Source organism: Sander vitreus, chromosome 1, assembly GCF_031162955.1.
Source record: "Sander vitreus isolate 19-12246 chromosome 1, sanVit1, whole genome shotgun sequence".
In the NCBI taxonomy this organism is placed as follows: Eukaryota; Metazoa; Chordata; class Actinopteri; order Perciformes; family Percidae; genus Sander; species Sander vitreus.
This window is the reverse complement of record NC_135855.1, coordinates 37,651,016-37,674,493: the sequence shown is the minus strand read 5'-3', so window position 1 is coordinate 37,674,493 and position 23,478 is coordinate 37,651,016. Positions and strand designations below refer to the sequence as shown.

Here is a 23,478-nt window from a genome sequence, read left to right as displayed (position 1 = left end):
AGCTCCCCTTCCTTACCTCACAGTGGTTTGGTCCGTTCGGTGGGAGCTGCGTTGTTAAAGCAACACTATGTAACGTTTAGCTGCAGCTGTAGTTCCGATGAGACAATCTGTAGGGGGACCGAAGTGGGAAAGGTTACATAGTCTTGCTTTAAAGGTGCCCTGCCACACGTATTTCATTACTTTGTGGTAATGTCTGAAGTTCTACCATGGACTCTGTAACATTTTTTGTGGAAAAAATGCCTTGGTTACCTTGTTTCAAGCCATTCTAGCGTGGTATAGAAAGCCTGCAGGAAGACTCAGCTCGATTTGTGCCAGTTCTCATTAATATTCAACGAGTTAAGCTGCTTGACTCTGATTGGCTAACAGCTAGCCAATGAGAGCCTGGCTATCAGCATCCTTTACCCAGCGCAACTGGGCGAGCTCATGAATAGTAATGAGCTCAGGCAACATGATGTCAGACTGACCAGCTTTTGTAATTGGCCTGATTTCTCCACTTATTTCTTTTCAGTGGCTAGAACTGACAGAGGAGGTAGCCGTTCATTTTCACATTCACCACATAACACAAACATAAAAACGGTTTTGTGTGGCAGGGCACCTTTAAGAGAGACGGCGCTGGGCTGGGTGGGAGAGAGAACAAAGTTTGAATCACTTCAGTAACTTAAGGTTAGTTATGCAACTCCAGTAAGTAGACAAGGCCATTTTATTCACTTTAAAAATTGGGTGAAGTGATTATTTTCACTGTATCCTTAATAAATTAGTCATGACAAAAGATTTTTCCATGAATCCTCTGTTAGCGGTTATAACGTTACCTAGCTTGTTGGGTAGCTTGTTGGATAGTTAATTAACGTTAGCTAGCTTGCTAATTCCACCCAACATGCTTTCACTGGTTACAGAAAATGCTAGTTAGGTAGCTTGCTTGCTAGGAGGTTCAGTTCTCACATCAGCATAATCTGTATTAGAGAAATTAATCACTTCATCCGATGAATAAAATCGCTTGCCAGCCTTCTTACTGGAGTTCCACAGCTAGCGTTACACATATCCTGTACAATTACAATTTTGGCTGTATTATTTGTGTCCCCTTCAAAAATCGCTTTTGACAAATTTCATATTTATTGTCTCACTCCCCCCCACCCACCGCCCCCCCCCAATTGTTTGATGACATTTACGCCCATGGCAGTATTACAGTAACTCGACTCATGGATACAGTAGATTTACGCCATTCGATTTATAGTTTATAGTCTGTCTCATGTAAAGTTGCCATGATGACCAGAGGTTGACACTGTTATTTGAAATGCAGGAGGTCGTGCTCTCTCATTTACAGTCCATTAAATGTATTTCCCCTGTTTTAGAATAAAGCTCTACAGATGCAATGTGTCTTCCCTCATCTGACAGTTGTTGTGCAGGCTGTGTGCTGGGCTGTAAGTTAGTTTAAGTTTACATATATATATATATATATATATATATATATATATATATATATATATATACACACACACACACACACACACACACCCTTGAAATCAGATAACAGGAAACTTACTTTATACTTCTACTCTGCTACATTTCAGAGGGAAATATTGTACTTTTACTCCACTACATTTATTTGACTATATGGTTACTGGAGATTTACATACAAAACATATAATTATTTTGTAAAATATAATGCATGGCAATAGATTCCACTACAGCAGTGTTGGAATGTAACTAAGTACATTTACTCAAGTACTGTACTTAAGTGCAATTTTGAGGTATTTTTACTTTATTTGAGTATTAAAATGTTTGCTACTTTATACTTTTACTTTACTACATTTCTCTGAAATCATTATACTAGTTACTTTTGACTTCTTTTCAATGCTGAGATCATTAATACAAAATATAAATTGACTATTAAATTATGTTTTATAATGGATTGAGCTATACCTGACAGAAATCCTTTTGAATCTCATTTTGTATACACATTTCAAATATAAAGAATAGATCTGGTGTCTGAATTGTGCAGTTTTTATCTCTGTTAAAAGTTATTATCAGAATCAGTTTTATTGGCCAAGTATACTTACATACACAAGGAATTTGACTTTGGTAGGTGTTAACTCTATACATTCAACAAATAGACATGTAGTAGTAAATAGCAATATAGACACATACTGTACAATAGAGACAACAATATACATATAGGCACATATCAACATAATATACAAAAATACAAATAAGACATAATATAATAATTATTAATTGTATCCATAATACATTGGATGGGAAGAAGAAAAAACAGTAATACAACAGATATTTCCAAACTTTTAAACGGCAGTGTGGTAAATAACCTGAGTACTTTCAGCTCTGATGATGATGATGTTATTAGTAATCCCATAGAGAGACAGGATAATGTAGTAACTTTGTCGCCGCCCTGTGGACATCACAGGTACTGACGACGTTTAACGAGGTAATGTTTTTCTCGCTGTAGTATGTAGGATAACAAGCCAGCGGACCAGATTTGCGGTTACTAGCCCTGCCAACCGACAGCTATAATAAGCTGAAAACATTAGCAGCATTGTCTCTAGAAGAATTCTGCTTTAGCAGCGACGAAGGACACACGCTTTTCTTTCGGCGTTGTTTGTTTATTTTCATTGGAGTCGTTGGGTTGGAGTTTGTGTGAAATAGCTCTGCTGTCCGTGGATTAACACTCAAGAAGACCCAAAGAAGAAGTGCTGTGATATCAATTTAAGTGTAAAATTGTGGATTATATTCCTGCTTCACTTGTGAATATTTGTGTTTTGGAGCTTTCCGCATTTTGTGGCGGTATCATCGACTCGAAATTCAGTTTTAAGTCGGGACAAGACCAGCAGCGGACACTTGTTGAAATAGAATTTACAACTGTTCGGCAGCTTTGCTAACGTTAGTAGCGAGATTTAGCTATCAATGCTAACAACTTTCTCTAACACTAGCGCTAAATCTGCTACAAATCCCTTCTTATATGTGTCTGTTCGATGTTGACCGAGTGTCGACAAGTTGTCAAAGTGCGTTTGTTAAAACTGTTGAGATGACACTGACAGCAGTTTAGCTAACTTGGCTAGCTGCAGCTGTTTCTCGGCTCTCCTGTTAGCAATGACAGCTAACGTTATGTTAACGTTACATTCAAACAAGTGGTTCGCTGGAAATATGAAGTCATATTGTTACATTAACTTTTTTTAATTAACACGTCATTCTTTATGAAAGTTGTTAGAGTTGAATTGTACACACATCATTTGCAAAGGCTTCGTTTATTCCGCTCTCTTGGCATAGGAAGACAACTTTTATTAACGGGAGCTTAGCTACGTTAGCTACTAGCTCGGTTTACAATAACACTCAGTTGCTGCAGCCAGCAGAGTTGACTCTGAATTAACTTTGTCCAACCAGTAATGTTCGCTATGGTTTTAAAACTCGGACTGGTTCACTGCAACACTTACTGAAAGATTCTGGACAATAGACTCCCAGCACCGTCTACCACTTTTTTCACCCCCAAGTAGCTGAAGTTGTAAAACTGCGGCCCGCACAATGTCCGGCTCCCCGAGTACAGGTGGCTCAAACCCCAGGAAATTCAGCGAAAAGATAGCGCTGCACAACCAGAAGCAAGCAGAGGAGACGCGGGCCTTTGAACAGCTGATGACGGACCTGACTGTTTCAAGGGTAAATACTCTAAATTTGCATCTACTTGTCATTTATTAGTGGCCTTTGTGGCATTAATGCATTCAGGGAGAAAGCTCCCTCTTTATCGCTATAAGCTGTTGATTGTCTGTCTGATAGGCTTCATCTGATGACTGAGGTTTTCTGTATTCAACCTGTGCTTCTTGTTTCTGTTCATGCGTTTAATCAGCATACCATATCGATGGCAATTTAAAAACCAACAACAGCAAACACTCGGAGAACCACAACTTAAACTGTCAAAGGGTGAAAATGGGAACCGTATACTATAAAACAGTCCATTTGGAGTGCAGTAAGTAACATACACCGTACAATACCTGTGTTTAATTGCAAGCAGCAATGAAACAGGATATGAATCAGAACCACCCGCCTAAAGTTCCCCTGGTTGCACTGTGATGCATGCCCAAAGGAAGCAGTGTTGCCTGCTAGGATACAGGACTGTTTGCATGTCTTCAGACCCTGCTGTGTTTGCACCTCAAAAAAAGACCTGATGTGCACCCCTGCATCCTGGGCTCAGTGGACAGACTGTACAGACAAGGGAGCTTGGGATCAGCTCAAGAGGATGGTTCATAATTTGGGCATATCGGTCATATACACTCCCATGTATTAGGCAGTGCTACTATTTATTTGTGGCACAGGTGCTTAGGTGCCCCATTTGTAGACTTGCATCGATATTTTAAGAAACTTGACCCAAACAGATGATTTATTATGTCATATTTAGGTGTCTTAAGCACAGCTAAAATGAATCCAGGTGTCCCTTATGTGTCCTATTTATTGTGACATTCAGCTCAAAAGACTTTTTCTGCAGCCTGTAACATGAAAAACTTGGTGTTTTACAATAGGGAGGGAATTAATGCTACTAACACATTACTGTCAATATTGATTCTTCTGGTTATATTTTTTTAATTATATAGTTGCTTTAGTTCTACTTTATAGTGTAATCCTGATGTGTTGAGAAAATGATGCAAGTTATTTTTCTTTGACTCCACAAGTCATTAAAAGCATTAAGGGGGTTGTGCTCCTTGCTCAAGAGCACCTGGCAGTTCTGCTCTTCAGCTACCAATCCACACTTTGTATTTTGGTCCGTACTGGGACTTGAACCAGCGACCCTCCGGTTCCCAGCCCAAGTCCCTACGGACTGAGCTACTGCCACCCCTGTATCCCTGTACGGTGTCCTTGAGTGCAGAGAAAGGCATAATAATAATATTAATAATAATAATAATAATAATAATAATAATGATGATGATGATAGCAGAACTACTACGTGTTCGCAGCTGTACGCGTCCGTTTCGGACTATAGTCGGGCCTTTAGTGTTGTTAGTAGCTCATAACTGATCCTAGGTCAGACTTGCAATTACTATGCCAGAGCAACCGAGTTTGGTGATTTAATTCTTGAAAGTATTCTGCCACCATTCAGGACGCTTCTTCCCTTGCCTTTCACCAAGTCCCTTTAGATATCCTGGATGATTTGGAACCTTTACAGGCACATATATGTGGATCTCAATCTGCAATTGTAGCAGCTCCCTGAATTGCACGTTCAGAATGAACAGATTCAAAATCCTTTTTCGAAGGAGCTTTTGAAATTTTATTTCTCCATCTCATGACAATTTCAAACATACGCTACACATTCTAAATATAAAAACGGGACGTAAAAACTGGAAGGACATAAAAGCCCTTTTTTACATTATCCGCATACCACTGGCTTTATAATATGCTCTTTCTATGAAAGGGAGAGTCATGAATGGCCAGCCAAAGAGGATGTGGTTTTGAGGCGACGGTGAATGAAGTTTGCCATAAGGTATGAACTGTTGGTGACCCCTGTGAGAGAGAGAGAGAAGCCCAGCCAGCGAGGCTGTGGCACGCCAGGGTACAGTACACACTGCCAGCAAACAGCTGGAATTAGAAGTAGCTGCTTTAACATGTACTACAGTGACCAAAGGACTGAGTGTAAATCCCCTGCAGGGCTCTGAATAAATGTACATGTAGTACCCGAGTGCACAAACAGACTCCAGCCTTCTCTCAGCTCTGCTGCATGGAGCTGGCATCCCTGTGAACCATAAATGTGTAAAGTCTGCATTTTTGCTGTTATGTAATAGCTAACACCAGTGGAATAAGGGATTAAATGGGGATTTGTTTTTTAAATATGTTTTATATTTTTTCCATTTGTCCTAGATGGAAAATTGAATGTTGCACAATAATGTCTAAGTTATGTTTGTTTGTATGTCCCTCACTGTTTAGGGCAGCAGTGACAGTTGTAATAAGATTTGTATTGGCCACAGTTAACACATTTTGGCTCCCTGCTACATTTTGGTGTGAAATGTGCCTTCTTATCAGTTGTCAGGTTTGAGTGCAGCTTTCAAGGTTCAAGTGTTTTCTCAGAATTAGAGACGCTCACCATTTCTTGGAAGTTTTAAGTAAGACATTTGTACTAGTATATCATCATGGTGTAATTGCAGAGACAAGGGAAAATGCCCACATTATGACTGTCAGGGTTGCTTTTGCTTCCTTCAGGCGGTTAAGTGGCCCATGTATGCTGATGAATTGAAATGACGAAAAGACAAAAAGGAGTTGCTAGCAAACAAGAAAAATGCACTCATCGCTATATAAATGAACAGTCTGTAGTTAACACTTCACTGTAGTTACTACACATAAACTGACAAATGTTGCACCAAAGGATAAGGTTTTTACTGCCAGTTTCGAAGCCCATCCCTAAAATCTTGTCATATTCACAATCTCTTTGAGAGAGCTCTGTCCATTCGCTGGAAATCCGTTGATAAAATCAATTAGGTCAGTCTTTGAGATTCAAATGTTGCCCTTTAGTCTAAGTAAGAAATGCCCCTCTGATTTGCCTTTTCCTGATAATAGCTGCTGATTGGCTCTGTTTACCTTACTTTGGTAGAACAAGCTGCCTTCTGTTTTCGTTGTGGCATCTCCTGGTAGAGTATAGCCAAGCTGCCCATTTCCTAGAATGTGTCCCTTAAATGTCAAATGTTGCTGCATTTTTTATCAGTTATTATTTCTTACAGCAAAGCATCACACAGCCAAATACAGAATATTAGCCCAACTTCTTTTTCCTGCTGCTTTCAAACAGCCTTTAGACACAAAATCATGACGGGATAAAACAATTACAGAAGCAATTGGCATTTACACTGGCATAAAGCCAAGGTGGAACTAATTGGAAGACTCCTAATGCACAAGTTTTATTTTTTATTATTCTTTGTATTTTGGTATTTTAAATTTCACAGCAGAGGAAATGCTTTTTAGTTTTTTATAGCCTATTGTCTTTTGGGAAAGTGTTTGTTTAGTGTTTGAAATATTCCTTATTTTTCTAATTAGGTTAATAAAAATAAACAAAAAAACAACTTCCAGTTGTACTTTATTTTGGCTTTTTGTAGTTTGGCTTATTTAAAGCTAATGTACTTGCACTTACTTCTTGTTGTCTGGAGTTTGTACCTTCAGGGTTGAAAGCACTTATTGGAAGTCACTTTGGATAAAAGCGTCAGCTAAATGACATGTAATGTAATGTTACAATGAAAATAGTTTACCGAAGTTGCCAGTGGGCAGAATGTTACCTCAGTCCCCAGCAAGAGGATTTTGGCCCTTGCACCACTGTCTGTTCAAGATAAATGCAAAGAACCATTCATAACCGCTTACAGTTGTGTGTTTCTTTTGCCCCCCTTTTGACTGACAGGTGCAGTTTCAGAAGGTCCAGCAGCTTCGTTTGACTCAATCACGGGCGCAGTACTACGGCTCTCTGCCGAACGTCAATCAGATCGGCAACACCAGCACCGAATTCCAAGTGAGCGCTCATCACAGTCAAAATACACAGCACCACTGCATACTAGGAATTCAAACTGCATTAACACCTCTCTTTGACAGTCAAGAGAGACATTCTTCACCTCAGTAGGAACATTTTCAACTCGTCTTAGCATCAGATCGTCTTTCCATCAAAAATCACGCCGTCATTTAAGTTCTATGTCCCGATCGCCAGTACCAGATCGGGACTAAATAAAATAAAACATTTTTTTAACTGATCAGGGATCGACAGTCACCCCGATCGCTTTTACTCCTGTCATCTACGTCGGCTGAGCACAATTTGTGGCAGAACCTAAGTTGATTTCATATGCAAGTTTTACACAAGTGCTAGCTGTGCTCAGATAAATGTAGAAAGCTGAAGAGCTTTTAGTTACTTTGTTATTGTTGTAAACAAAAAAACGGTGCGCAGCTCTATTATCTAGGCAAGCATATCGGAAGTATCGGATCGGGACTCTGTATCTACCGATATTCAACATTTTAAAAATCGGATCGGGGGCCAAAAAAGCTGATCGGGACATCCCTAACAATTACTGTTGTATTGTCTTTGTTACCAGGTCGCGTTTTGCATCCATGATGTCCCATAGAGTTCCAACAAAAGTTGAGCCAGGATTAACTGGTTTTTGCAGGGTGACTGAGCCCTCTGCATCTCAGTAGTATATGTATGTAGATGTAAAAACTAAACATGAATATTTTCTTTAAAACCGTGCTTCCCCTTGGGAACTACAAACTCCAAGGTCTTGTTCTCATTCAGGGGCTTTTCAAGGCCTGAGCACAACAGCCCTCAGTTCTGATGGTGTCTAGTTCACTGGTTCACAAACCTTTTAGACCACAGCACCCTTTTCAAAGTGATGGCACCCTGAGCCACCCAACCCCCAATAATATCAGATTAATTATGTAATTATAGTTATATCAAACCATATTATATCATCCCTATTTAGTCAGATTTTACAGATAAATATTAACCCAAAAATAAACAACGAATACATCTAAATACGCTAATACGTTACATCTATTATTTCTTTTTTTTCTTCTGTTTTAATGTGTATCATAACATAATATATGACAAAAGTCATGTTAATGTTGCTGATTTTTTATTTTTTGAAATGTGGTGAAAGGTTATCGAAACGCATTAAATAAATGAACAATGATATGATAAATCTTGCGGCTTTCTTAACCCGTCCTCAGGGTTGAAAACCACCGGCCTAAACTGGAAAAAAACAGCAAAATACTGTACTGCGCCTTCAGTAGTGCAAACAAGCTTCTCTCGAGAGTGTTAAATAATTCAGCTGCAGACTGGAAAATAGATGGAATAAAAGATCAGTGCAGTCGTTCTCAGTACTCCTTTAAGCAGAACAGTTCTGTATGTGATCCAACTGCTTCCCTGCAGCACCGGGCCTGTATCTGTGTCAGCTCCCCAAGGAGTGGGCTATGCTTGGATACGGATGGTCCAGGTGAAAGTGCCCTTGTTACTTGAAATAATGGCCCTTTGAGGTAGAGCAGTAATTGCAACACTGTGGTCACGTCCAGAAATCAATCCCCACACGGAGGGAGAGAACGCTCACTCATGGAGTCCATTCAACTTCACTTCTGGGAACAAAACTCGAAAAGATTCCACTTGATGATAACCATTTGTGAGCATTTGTGACCAATTTCAATTAAATGAATGCAGAGTACTTAATGTAGCGCTGAGCCTACTAAAACTCACAGAAACAATTTTACTTGAAATCCCAGTCTGCAATTGGTTTGCAGGGTGCACGTGATCAACTATCAAAAGTGGATTATATAGTCCAATTTGTGTGGTCTCTGAAAGTTGGTGCAAACAGGGCCAATAAAGGATTGGGGCTTTAAAAAAAAAAAAAAAAAAAAAAGAAGTTTTTCCCATTTCAGTGTACACTTTTTCTTTTCTTTTTTTTTCTTTTTTTTTAACAATAAAAGGCAAGGGACTAAAAAAGTCGGATCGGTACATCCCTAGCTATGATGCACCAATGTGGTATTCAGTGCATTTTTGAAGAAAGTATTGCTCAAGGGAACATCTTTATGTGATCATGACTCATGTACTATAGTTTGTCATTTCTAAACACAATAGACGGCACCTTTGTGCCTGAAGTGTTGATTAGCAGTCCTTTGTGTTTGAAGAGCCAGCATGACCAAAAACACATTTTTCATTACATGACCATATAATAGTCGTTGATTCTTTCCATATGATGTTGTAAAACGGTTTATAAAACACTGAGGCTGTAGACTTTAGTTGAGGCGTGAATACAAATGAAATATTGGTTTTGGCTTAAATGAATGAAATTGGAGCACAGTACTGCGTTCAGATACAACTGAAATGTAACTAAAGTTACATTTGACAAAGTGTGTGAAACTGCGGTGTCTGATGTCTCTTTTTCAGGGTGGCTTACCGTCCGGATTGGACTCGGTGAGAGGGACCCGCCACCATGGGCTGGTGGAGAGGGTCCACCGCAACCGCATCAATTCCCCCCATCGACGACCCATCGACAAGCACGGACGGCAGATATCCTTCCAAGCCTAAATCATTGACAGTGGGCGATCTCAAAGGGTGATCGGCGGTGTGGCAGTGGGTGTTGTGGCTTCCAGGTGGTTAGTCTTTATTGTTGTTTTCTTTTTCAAATTTGTGTGTGTGTGTGTGTGTGTGTGTGTGGGTTCAAGTTTGACGACACTTTCCAGTGTAGGCAGCTGTTTTGCAGCCTCAGGAACAGAATTAGTCATTATGCTAATTTGAAATGTGACGCAGAGACAGTGCGTTTTACTTGTGCGTAATGGACATCGACGGTACTGGATTCTTAGCATACTCCGGTTGTTTATGCATGTGTGTATTTTAGCAGCAGATGTGATTTATTTTTTTTATTTATTTAATTTTTTTTTATGAGGTTGCGGAAGGGTCTAATTGTAACGGTGATAACACAGAGTGAGGAACATAAGGGTTAGTGTTTGCACATAAGCTCTCAGCTACACCCTTCAGTATGATTTCCCCAGAGTCTCCTCCAAGTTGGAGTGAGTAAGAGCAAAGAAATCGTGCGTGTGTGTGTGTCAGAATTCATCACAGCTGCGTAGGTATCTCATGTAGCACAAAATAGAGACATTAATCAGTGGTTGAATTTAGACGCAGAGTGATTAGCAGCCATTTTAAGTTCTAAAATAATGGATTTTTTTTAAATGGATTGTCGCTTGGAAATACTGTCTTGAAAAATAACAATTAAAGCACTACTTTCATATTGGTCGTGTATTTTGAGCTGCACTTAGGAAGTTGATTTATTAAGCAGGAATCATTATGGATTTGATTTGAAGGGCTGGAAGACAAGGTCCCGGACTCAAGTGCCTGGAATTGTTCTGAATGAGACCAACATGTACAGTCCCTAGTATAACTATACACAATATCACAAAAGTGGTTACTTCTTATAAATAATAATTTGATTTGATGAATTGAACTGTTGAGTTAATCAAAGCACTAAATACAGTGCATTAATACTAATAATAATATTAATAATAGTGAAAAAGCCCAAAGTCCACCCCAAAGGGACTTACCATCTCCAACAGAAAACACTGTTCACAAACTGCTCCAAACAGCTCTGTTGTAGTCCAGCCTTTACTTCAGAGACAAACGTGGTCACTTTGGAACACACGTTATAATGCTCGCCTAGCTGCTAGCATGGCACGCCCTCATACTCTGCTTCTGACTGGCTAGTAGTCCTTACCTAGCTACTGTCAGGGCACGCCCTCATACTCTGCTTCTGACTGGCTAGTAGTCCTTACCTAGCTACTGTCAGGGCACGCCCTCATACTCTGCTTCTGACTGGCTAGTAGTCCTTACCTAGCTACTAAACGTGCGACTCCCAACAAAGATGGAACAGAAGTGAGATGTCTCACTCTGTAGCTAAAACAGAGAGCTCAACACACAGGGTGAAAAGAGGAGCTGCAGCAATGTGCAGTTCAACAAAAATATGGTGTTTTTTGAAAATTAAACCATGTAAACTTATTCTGATATAACCTCTAAATACAATTATGAACCTGAAAATGAGCATAATATGAGCTCTTTAAAACATGATTTATAAAATCATGCCAATGACATGCCTATTATTATTTAATGGCTTAGTATTCTAGGCACTAAAAGGTATGTATAAAGGCTTTAGGCAGCTCACACGTTACTGAATGGTAAGTTTAATATGCAACTTCATTTTATATGTAGTAGGGGGTCCCTGATCCGTCTCTCTCAGTTAAAGGGTCCTTGGCTTAAAAAACGTTGAAGACTCCTGGACTAGTGGTCAAAGGAGCGGCTGTAAATAAACACATTTCATTTTCTCTAAATTCTTTATTTTAAAAGCTTTTATTATGAAGCCGCAAAATCGGGAAATGTTGGGTTTTCGTCAGTAGTAACTTAACAGCTGAAAGCGATCATGAGACGGTAAGATAAAGTAGACATCTGGAAGTAACAAACGGGGACGCAGGAGAGAAACTAAACTTCATACCACAGAGATTCAGTAAGAAGCTACAAAAGTACTGAGAGCCGAACACACAGACTTTAAAAAAAAAAAAAAAGTATTTCTCTCTGGTCATCTGCACAGTCAGGAGTCAAGTCTCCCAACACATGCTTGTCTGAGGGGGAGAAGGGGGGTATATATTATTATTTAGTCATTTTATTCTGTAAAACATTTTGTAAATATTGTTTAGAAACTGTTCTTTATGAATTACATACAGTTGTTGTTTTTTTTAAGATCCAGGACATTTAGCATTTCCCAAAAAATCTCTATGCAGGAAAACCCCCGTTCTACAGTTTGTATAGAGTCATGCGTGTTTGTCATGTCTGGCAGGGTTGATGTGTAATATAGTTGTGGGTGCCCTACATTGAGGAGGATGTTTTGACTGTTTACATTAACAAAGTTCAACCTGTATAGCCTAGCTCTAAACATACTTGACTGTTTCAAAGGGTTCCTGATTGATTAACAGTGTAATTTAAACTAATGTAGTCAATACAAGCTCTGTAGTTTGTCTTACTTTTTCCTGTTTATTGTGAATATTAGTTTTAATGTAGAACACACTGTAATGTACACAGCATGGGTGGAGGCACTCGTTTAAAGGAACACGCCGACTTATTGGGACTTTAGCTTATTCACCGTATCACATGTTGTGATTTGTATAGCCACAGTTTGTACAAATAACAAGGTCACATGAGACACAGCCATCTTCTAACCGTATACATACTGGGAACTATATTCTCAGAAGGCGAAGCACTGCTACTTGGGCGGAGTGATTAGCGCAACACCTGAGAAGCCCCGTTGTTACTCTCTGCTCCTCACCACGGGGCTTCTCAGGTGCTGCGAGCAAATCACTCCGCCCAAGTAGCAGAAGTAGCAGTGCTTCGCCTTTCTGAGAATATATATTCCCAGTTTGTATACGGTTAGAAGACGGCTGTGTCTCATGTGACCTTGTTATTTGTACACGCTGTGACTATACAAATCACAACATGTAAATAGGAAGAAGTTGGCGTTATTTTGTCACTTATTGGGAGCAGTAGGCTAGATGGAGCCGGTTACCTCCAGGATCTGTGCTAAGCTAGGCTAGGCTAGCGGTGGGGGCGTCAGACAGAGTTACAACACGCACGGAGATGAGAAGGGTATGTATGGACTTATCTAACTCTGGGGGATACGGTGAATAAGAAAGTCCCAATAAGTCGGCGTGTTCCTTTTTAAAAGTCTGCTCTTGTTTGTATTAAAAAAAAAAAAAAAGAAGCAGTTGGCCCATTTGTGGGTGGGTGGTGTGCAAAACTTATATCGATATAATAATGATATAATGATATATTGCCCAGCCCTAATTAGCACTTAATTGTTTGTGTTTGTATCCTTTGAGAAAACGTGCATTTTCTAGAGCAGGCATGTGTGTGACAGAGGAGGTCAGAAGTCATGGTAGTAGAGTAGCCAGTGGCAAATTTACACAGAAAAACAAGAGCCGAAAAGGGCTAAGGTGGTTACTTAGTCAACTTTTCTGTTCCAGAAGAGAAAAAAAAAAAACTGACACTCATGAAAGTTGTTGCTGTATAGACCATGTATTTGCCTACAATGTATTTAGCAACTTTGAGATGCTTTGTAAATTGGTCAAAATAAATCTAACGTTCTTGGATGAGCTCAGCTCTGTACATCAGCTGTTCTGTATTATAGTGTTCACATTAGAATATGTGAAAGAGCAGCTTCAGAGTTCTTTATCTATACTGTAAGTATGAAAGAGGATTTTAAAAACCCATTCCAAACTATAAATACTCACTTCAAGGCTGCCAGTTAAAATAATGTGATGCTGTATTCATTCAATGATGCCTGTAGGGAAATTATTGCAGAAGCCAGTATACTTGAATGCTAGTGAGCTCTGTTTTTGCTGTTCTCAAAAAAAGGACAAATTGTGCGAGGAAAATATTCACTGAGGGCCAGCCTCAGCTTTAGGCAGGGCTCCTGCATATGCAAAAATATTTTTGTGAGTGTGTGAGTTAAAATTTCACGTGGTGGTATTCATGCGACTGCTTGATGATCATTATCATCGGTGCCCCCTTCGGCACTTGGTGCCCTGCACGCAGCGCGTGACGTACGTGTAAGTAGCGGCGTAGTACTTAAATGAAACAATCCATTTAGCTTTTACCGTGTTCCAAAAAAGAAGCAACCTATAGCTGATTATTAAAAAAAAAAAAAAAAGCAAGATGAGAAGAGAGATGAGGAGGCTGGGGGGGAGGGAGAGACCGACTGAGCCAGTGAAGAAGAAAAAGTACCACTTTCAACCATGGTGAAACTTTGTGTGTCCGTCCGATTGCAGCCAACTCTAAACTTGTTACCGGGCCAACACAGTTTAAAGCTTTGAATTTGCACGACGGCCGTAAGAAACCCGAAACCTGCAGAGACTGACACATGACCTCAAACACTGAGTCCCTTCCCGACTTCTTTTTAGCGGTTAGATGAGATAAAAAATTCAGATTTAAATATTTTGCAAATATCAAGTCTCAACTCACTGTGAAGAAGACCCAGGACTAGGTGGAGAGATTATATCCCCCAGTCATTGCTCATATTTTCGACAGTCAAACCCACTCATAAGGCTGTAAATGTCTTTCGCCAAAATAATGCTATTAAGTACGGCTGGGTATCGATCGAACCTCAATATGTTTTTTTTTTTTGGGTACCAACCGAAATGTATCCCTAGTACAGTTTATTGTAATGTGCCACCGAATACCTTGTCAGATTCATAGTCTTGTTTATTCTTTAATGAGATATTTACTGATTGAATCTAGGGGTGCAAGATATATCGACTCAATATCGTTATCGCAATATATCGAAAGTGTCGAGATAAGTATGCAATATTTTGTTGAGCGCTGCGTCCCGTCCGTTGGCTGTGTGGCAAGTGTTTGATGTAGAGCCCGCTTGAAACGCTACAATGATCATCATTTCATTATCGGCCAGTTATCGTGCCACTTGCACATGTTAGTGCACGTCAGCGCACGGGTCCACTACGTGACAAACTCTATGGAGTGTACCACGTGTGTGCATATTTCAACAGAGTGACAGTGTAAGTGAAGAAATGGAGACAACAAAACGGAACGAATCAGAAGCGAAAGAAAAGTTGTCCTGTTCTCTTTCTTTATATATTTGATACTGTCCAACCAGTAGAACACGTCCTGTTCTGTAGACATGGTCCTTATTTATTTATTCATGTTAGACCAGTCCAATATGACCGTCAGTTGAAATAAACCTTGTGTTGTAAGAAAACTTGTTTAATTTGTTATGAATCTATTTTGATGCGTTTTCCCGTAACTTTCGTAATGTGACATATGTTTAAAAATATCGAAATTAATATCGATATCCCAATATTCATAATCAATATCGCAATATCACATTTTGTCAATACCGTGCAATCCTAACTGAATCATAGCTTTACTGCTTTTTGGACTGTATTTTGTGTAAGCGAGATCCTTGAATGGCTGCTTGTGTTTAGATAACGTTTGAAAAGTTTGACTTCTTATATTAAATGGTTAAAAGGAAAAAAAGAGAAAATTGCAAATGGGGGGGGGAAAGCAGAGTTTTTGGCAGGTACTGTAGTTTGCTTCATCCACTGAGAATTACTTTAGTCTGGCAGCTGCAAAGTAGACCATTATCTGCAGTTTAAATGATGACAACAGGAAGCAGCGCTGCATCTTGAAAATGAATATGTGTGTAGGTCTGTGGCTCTGGCTTATCCAATCATGATGCCATATTTTGAAAGTGGAGTAGTGGTTTGTGGCTCTGATTGGTTAAAGAAATAGAGGGTGATTTTTATATTAAGTCCAAATTTTACAATCACTGCTTATGTAGTAATGTTTCTTCATACTGGACACACAACTTAAGTTTGCCATCTACAGTTTACTATTCTAGTTGTTGAATGGTGTGAGGTAAGAGCAAATGAAGCCGTCAGATCCAGTTTTAAAACCAGTTTGACAGGATTGTTCCTCCTCTGCATCTTGAGAAACCATAATATTGTCCTTTTTTCATTTAGTTGTATTTGTGTATATTTGAAAAGGGGCTTATCCTGTGTTTTGTGTGAGGGGGGGGGTCATAGCAGGGCTCTAGTCTCTGTAAATCTGTCCCCACACTGATAATGATTTGTTCTAAACGGATGCTGTATAGAACAGTGATTGTCCTTGTCTGGCACACACTCTCTGTTTTAATTTATTTTGGTGATTGGTCAACATTTTCAACACCCCTCCCTCCCCTCAACAACTCCCCAGAGATGAGCCTGTTTCCACAGCAGAGGAGCTGCACTTGCAAAGACTAAAGTAGTGACTGTCGGCAGGACGAAACGCCACCCTTCTCAAGTCCTGCCCTCCACAGACAATGCCAGGAACTTTGCCTCCGCATTCAGTAGTAAATCAAATGATGCTGTCATTGTTTCATTGAGTATTTGAAAAAGGCAGCTCCATTGTTCACACTTGTGTTTCACCGCTGTAGGGGCATTAATGAGAATTTTGTCTTTAAACATGTTAAACTCTCATCCTCTTTAGATTGAATGTCAGGCATTTAGAGCTCAGAGCTATAGTTGGTCATGGTCACGATGGAGTAGAGACCATGGACACTTTATACTTAAGCTCGAACTCGTCCGACGCAGACAATCTCCTGTCGTGAGCTACTTGTGTGAAAGAGAAACTCGAGACAATGTCGGGACCCGATTCTCCTGGCATTGTCCGGAGTTCATACGAGAAAACGGCTTTAAGATTGTAACTATGTTGTATTCTACTTCCATTTCTTTCTGTGTGGTAAATCTAATAACAATGAAATGCATGCATGCAGTCTTTATAAAAAATGAACTTAATATCACAGTGATGTTTCTGTGTTTGTGCCAATGATTCCCTTGACTAAAACCTACATAGAGAGCTCTCCGTATGGAGCCGTGTACCTGTCCCCACCTCTGGACAACAACTGGAGAAGGTGAGTAGCACATCTGTTGAGCTGCCGACAAAATGGTTGTTGTCTTCTTCTTCTACCAGTGTTTCCTGTATCAACCCTCTCCGTGTCTACTAGTATTTCTATAGTCTTTAGTCTTTCTACATCTAGGCACCAGCCATCTTGATCAAACACACGTCAGAAATGTATACAACAGTAAGTGGGTGTCCAGGGCAGAACTGAGGCAGGGTGACGGGTGGAGTTGTTGACCTTCATTGTTTGTGCACAAATGTTTCAAGTGCTGTGTTAGCCCTGGGAAGGCTGTGTCTACCTAAAGGTGTTTGACAGATAGCCTTTTCCTTTTAAAGGTCATGCCCAACAGCAGTCGTCCTACTGTTTAGGGATTTTATGTTGTTACAGCACCACTGCCCCGTGGTAAAGAATTTCCAGCTTAGCAGGATTTCAATAGCAGTACCTGCCGGAAAACAATGCTACACTAGCTGGCCTTGGTTTTTCAAGCTCTGGTTGTGCCTTCGTAGAGCAGTCGGTGCATTGGTAGACGGCGTTTCCTTCAGTGTTTACGAGGGAGTGAATTATGGCCCTGTGATAAAAAGCTCAGCCAAGCTCCTCCCCGCTCACTCTCTTTCACTCTCGCTCCGTCTCCACACTTGTGTTTTGTATGCTGGCTTGGGCTGGCTGCCAATCACCCTGCCTCGTCTTCTTCCACAGCGCAGACACAGACATTTGCCAGGCTCTGTGTGGAGCCGACTGCAACAGCTTGTACTGTAGAAGTGAGTAAAGCCCACACCCTCTCATCATTGTGGACTGCACAAAACAGGTTGGCTGACAAACGGAGCAACCAGACGTCAGTGTTCTCAAAATGTGTGTGTTTCTGGGAAAGCCATGTGGCACAAAGCAATGAATGCAGACTTTAATCTTTAATTTGCGCGGCACTGCTTTGTCGAACGCAGTGTTCCTTAAATTATTACATGTTCTGTCGTGAAGGTACATGCAGGCTTGGCTAGTAGACTTCTCATTCACACTCTACATAAAGGGAACCTCTGAATTGATGAAACTAATCTATCTGTAGCGTAAACCTATTTGTCAAATGCTGTAAAGTGATTGACAACAGCAATTTGTGACAATTCTTTTCCATTGATTGCCATACATGGTCTCTGTAGACAGTCCTCCCCTGTTTGTGATTTAACAGCTACAATCAAAATCTCCCTGCTTTTCATAGAATTGTGAAAAGAATATGTTCAAGTAACCTTGCGAAATGGCACAGCATTTATCTCTACTGTATTCTACTCATCTCTCCCCTTTTGATTGTTTCTTCTCTTTCAACCACTCCACGCTGTATATGTGATTGGCATCAGCTCTGTCAAGTCTCTGCAGGCCAAGCCTAGCCTTCTGCTTCAACCTGCAGCAGATTGTTGTCACAGTGTGAAACGGGGATGAACTTCCCCTCAGCAGTGGATTTTGGCCCACTTCACTGTCACAGGCAGAGATATACAACATTAAGCTGGCTGTGTCCAAACAGACAAGAGTCTGAATGCTTGGAGAGCCACTGAATGTCCACCAATCTCTTTATTGTCTTTTCCGTTGATTCTGAGTGTTGAATATATCCTACTTTAGGGGTGTGACCAGCTCACTTTTAAAACAACGTTTTGATTTGATCTAGATCTTCTTTTGCTTGCATCTTTTTTCTAAAGGTTTAGCCAAGACAAACATGGGTGGTCTTTGCTACTTGTTCTTATTTTTAGTAGCTCAATGTTATCTTGCTATGTAAAAAAATAATAAAAAGCTGGCCATTAAACCCTCCTGAAATTTAGGGATCTGGCAGAATGTCATGAGTGAATTACCCTTTTATAATTTATGGTTGATTTACAGACTCTTGAGTTTCACAGAGCATGTGAAAGAGTAGAATGGATAAAGAAGGTGGAGATTAATGTTGCACGGAAGTAGTAGGATACAGCTTGTCTTTATTTCACACAATTTGATCATGATTCATGTCATTTCAACAGAAATATTTTGCAAGAGTTTCCCCTGTTCGTGTGAGCTGTATACATGGTCAAAATGAATGAATGAACAGTACATACGCTTGCTTTTGCACAAGCAGTGTTTTTACTCTTAGACTGCTGACAGAACTTGTATCTTAAATGAAGACGTAAAGCCCTGTCGGAGGGGAAATGGTACTGTATGTCAGACTCTGGACGGATGTCTAGCCAGATTAGGGAGGCTCTTCTTCCAGTAGCCTGCTGGGAAATCTCATTGAAGAAATTTCTCTTTTGTTACACTCCTATACAAGAGGCTTCTTAAGACAGGAAAAAAAAACGTTTTCCCTGTTGTCCGAAGCACACATCAGTGCTTCAGCTTAATATCCATCCATGGATGGTCTGTAGGCTCTTGTGTTGTTCCTCCTGCTTGTACGTCTCAGGGGAGAGTGGGACGGTAAGTGTTTACAACACCAACCACATCTGCATTACATTACAGGCAGTCAGCTCTGGAGGAAAGTCACAGAGCTCTTTTACTGTTACAGTCCTTTAATTACCACAACAGTGATCAGCTATCTCCTGTCCAACCAGCCTCTCGAGCCCTGACGATGGCTTAGAGCAAACATCTGAGAACAAGGGGACAGAGAGAGGGATTTTTTGAAAAGCACCAACTACAATTACATTATATTTTTACTTTACAGCTGCATGTTAGTATTAAGATGACTTGTGCCAAGCTTCCCAGCCTCTGATAGATCACAACTTGGAGGCAGTAGGACAGTGCTCAGGGATTGTAGGCACGACAGAAATGCAGGGGAACAGATCTGTTCACATAGCCTTTAACCGCTCCATGACCAGAAGTCTTGGCCAACAGATTTGATCATCTCTCTGGATTTTGTGAAGTCTTTTTATACAGGAAAAGAAGTGGTGATTTCCCAACTTTGTCCATCTGCAGTGTGTCAAACCATGTTTTTTTAATTTTTTTGATAGCCAACATCTGTCCTCTAGCGTTTACTCAAAGTATAGTGTTTGTTTGGAAAAGTGGCATGTCAAAGAATATGATTGTACGCTGGGAAGAGAAGGGGATTGGTTCCTGGAGTCCTCAGGCATCAGACCTGAGTACAGCCCCGTATGTGTCCCTTCGGAGACCATCTGTTTCAGGGTCAGAGCCTCGATCCAGTCCCACGCCCTCCTCCTCTTCCATTCACCCATCTTTGGCTTGCTATTCCTGCACCAGCCTCTCTCGGGATGAAATCTCAGACCGAGCTCCCTGGAGATTGCTCTGTAGAAAGGCCCTCCATAGCAGAGATCTTAAAAAGGCCGTTTTTAGAAGATTTGGTACCATGATTCTCCGAGGGCTTCAAACATCCATCTAGGTGGTCTGATCGCTGCCCAAGTTTGTGTTACTGCTCGGAAAGACCATCTTTTTTTTTCTCACTCTAAAATCACATCACGAATTTGGTCCATTCTTTTCATAATGTTAGGCTAGTTTACCTCAGTAGACCGTTGGTCTGTCTGTCTGTTTCATCTTTAACGCTGCACTATTTTGCCTGGTTAAAGTAGCCACGCCTTGTTTCTAGATTTATACTATGTGCTTAGTAGCCAATATCCTAAGTTAATTTCTTGTGTTTATTTCAACATAATTACACTTTTCTCAACATGAGAGACTCCAGCAGGAAAACATATACAGTAACAGATGCCAAAATCAACATGTCATTGTGTCAGAGGGTTGTTGGATGAGAGGAGTGCCACAGCTCATCTGCATTCCATATCTCTAAATATAAATATGGGCTATCACACCCAACAGTGACAAGCTTAGTGGCTACACCAGGTGATGTGACACGTGGAGGTATTATAGTTAGTCTACTGCTCATCAAATGTCCAAGTGCATGAAAGGACGCTGACATGTCCCGCGATGTGTCCCTGTAGTATGACTGAAGACCTACAGGCTTTGATGTTGCATCAAGTTGAACTTTTAAGGCCTTAATAATAGCCTTGTTTTTAGACTGACCATCCAGCATGTCTCAGGTTTACAAGCGTTTCAAAGGTTTAGGAAAAGCAAAACTGTTTAGCTTTTACGGATAAACAGCAACCGTGGCCACAAGTGACAATAATGGAATAATGGTAAATTGTAAAATGTAGCGTATGCAGGTATGTTCACACCAAACGTGAAGTGAATTTCGGGTGGCGCAATTACATAGAAAGTCAATGCAAAGACGCAAATTGCCACTGGCTGCACCTCGCTTACAGATGCTACCTGGGGGTTGTTTGAGCACACAACTCCTGCGTGTTAGAAATAAAATGCAAATTAAATAAGGTGCCCCGCCCTGCTGGTTCCGCGGTGCTGGTGCCGCACATATCCATATTGTACTGTGTACATACCTGATGGGTAATTAAAGGCAACAGGATACATACGTAAATGCACAGAGATTTTTGCATCAGGACCCACAGCTTGTTGTCCTACATTCCTATTAGTTATAATAGCATCGTACTCACCAAGTTAATGGCTGAAATCTGGTAATGCGGGAACATCACAAAACAAATTGTCAAGACTAGAAGAACTTGAACTCACTTTAAGTTTACCCTCCACATCTATGAAGGTAAATATGGTGCAAAATGTGAGAGCTTGTAGAATACGATGTGAGAACTTGCAGAACAAACAAATCAGAACTTATTGAAAAATATTGGAGGCACGCAGATTCGCCACTTGGTGATACGAGAAAGCACATAAGTGAAGTTGCAGTGACGGATTCGAGAGGTCGTAATCACGGAGTTGTGGTTGTGATGGAAAGTGGACCTGAGTAAAAGAGAAATGAATATGAGTAAATAACTGCATTGCAAGTTTCCAGCTGTCATTGTGTTCACGTAAATATCAATCTACACATTTGTAAATATTTTTTCTGTGACTTCACATTCAGAATACGGGTGTGTGAACATTTTTCAAAAGTGCAAATTTGAACGTACAAGTTGAGATTTCAGAGTTCTCACATCGTGTTCTACAAGCTCTCACATTTTTGCACCATATTTACCTTCATACCCATCAAGTGTTTTAGATAATCTGGACTGTTGGCTTTTCAACAAGCTCTCCTCTACATTTCTTCCCCCGCCTGACTTCATTCTAGAAATGTCATTGTGTTCCCAAATCTCTGCAATTGTTTTGAGTACAGTGTTATCATAACCAAAAGAAATGATGACCCAAACTATGACATAAGAACCCAAGTTGTAATAAACTGAAATTATACTTTAAGCCGTAATGCCATAGAACTTTTTAGACGAAGAAACCAGCATTTACTTCTTAAATTAAAGCTGAAAAACAAGACAATTAACAAAAGTCTGTAGATATATTCTGGTATGTGGGCAGTGGTTGCTTCTGTGTACTTTCAGCCTAAGGAAGAGTCAAGACCCCTTTTTGCTGAATGCTTCAGAAAAATCCACTTAGTCACTGTTCCCACCCCATCGTTTATCAGGCTTTGACAATGACCCTTCACTTCAAGTGTTTCATGTTGTTTCTTTCTTTGGGCAGCCATTTCCCAGAGAGCTTGTTTACTCTCCCCATTAGATCCCAGCTGCAGGTTTATAAACCTGGCTTGGAGCTTTCACTCTGCTTTTAAGTTATTTTGTCTTTCCATTTTCCTCAAATGTACGGTGGATTCTGCTGTATCCAAGTATTTTACAGGGTCTTTCTTCCTTCCTTACATGTGCCAGCACAGGCTGATCATACTTTTTACCAATATATTTCCTTTTCTTCACAAACCTTAAGGCAGGAGCCAGGGGTCTCTACTTTCATCCAGTAAATTTCTTTCATCTTTTTCCTCTGTCTCTCTTTTGAAGGGAACAGCAGCCATGGACTGAGGAAAAACGGCCTGGGTTTAGATTAATATCACAACTCAACAGGTGACCCTTGACCCCTCTATCTCTCTCTCTCATTCCCTCAATCTATCTTTACTTTTTATCCCTTGCTCACACAGAGACCAACAATTCTGTTCTTTGTCTTTTTGCAATCTCACTTAGCTACATTGCGTCCTGGTTTCAATCCTTTGTAAATCTCTGCCTGATTTGTAACATCTGAATAATCCACTCCTTTCTTCCTTTGAAGCACTGAAATAGAAGGCCACAAATCTCAGCTAAAGACTGTTATGGTTGATTTATTATTATTTATTTTTCTCCTTGTAGTGCTCCACTCATCTTTCCAGTTTGGTATTTCTGAAACATTAATCAATAATTCCTCTCTTACTAACCCAGCTTTAGGACCCGTTGCTCCTTCGCACTCTTAACATCGAGGCTTCTTATTCACATTGTTTAAAATTGTATTTATTTTGTTTTGAAAGATTTTAAATAGCAACAGTGCTTATTGAACGAGTTTCGAGGGTTATTAGAGAAATGTATTTGTAAACATGTACTTTAAAATGTTGTGGAATGTGCTTATTTGCTGTCTCACCAAATGTTGGATGAGACAATTATCAAAATGTGTTACGTTTATGTACCTCTCTGGGTTCAATACAGAGTTAGCTCTTCAACATGTTTATCCTAGCTTTGCATTAAACTGTCTGCTGGCAGCAGTGTTGTAGTCAAGACCCACTTAACCG

General features: G+C 40.2%; 1 protein-coding gene across 2 annotated transcripts in view; it reads left to right on the top strand.

Annotated features, from left to right (window-relative positions):
- Positions 1–2,432: 2,432 nt before the first annotated feature.
- crtc3 (CREB regulated transcription coactivator 3) overlaps positions 2,433–23,478 on the top strand; it is a 43,787-nt gene continuing 22,741 nt past the window's right edge. The window contains exons 1-5 of one of the 2 annotated variants that reach the window (XM_078254542.1): positions 2,433–3,663; positions 7,370–7,477; positions 9,890–10,015; positions 16,888–16,946; positions 22,724–22,786. In XM_078254542.1, coding sequence (XP_078110668.1) covers positions 3,532–3,663; positions 7,370–7,477; positions 9,890–10,015; positions 16,888–16,946; positions 22,724–22,786 — 488 coding nt within the window. In that variant the 5' untranslated portion in view covers positions 2,433–3,531. The remainder of the gene's footprint in view (positions 3,664–7,369; positions 7,478–9,889; positions 10,016–16,887; positions 16,947–22,723; positions 22,787–23,478) is intronic. The other variant, XM_078254550.1, reaches the window with a different exon arrangement.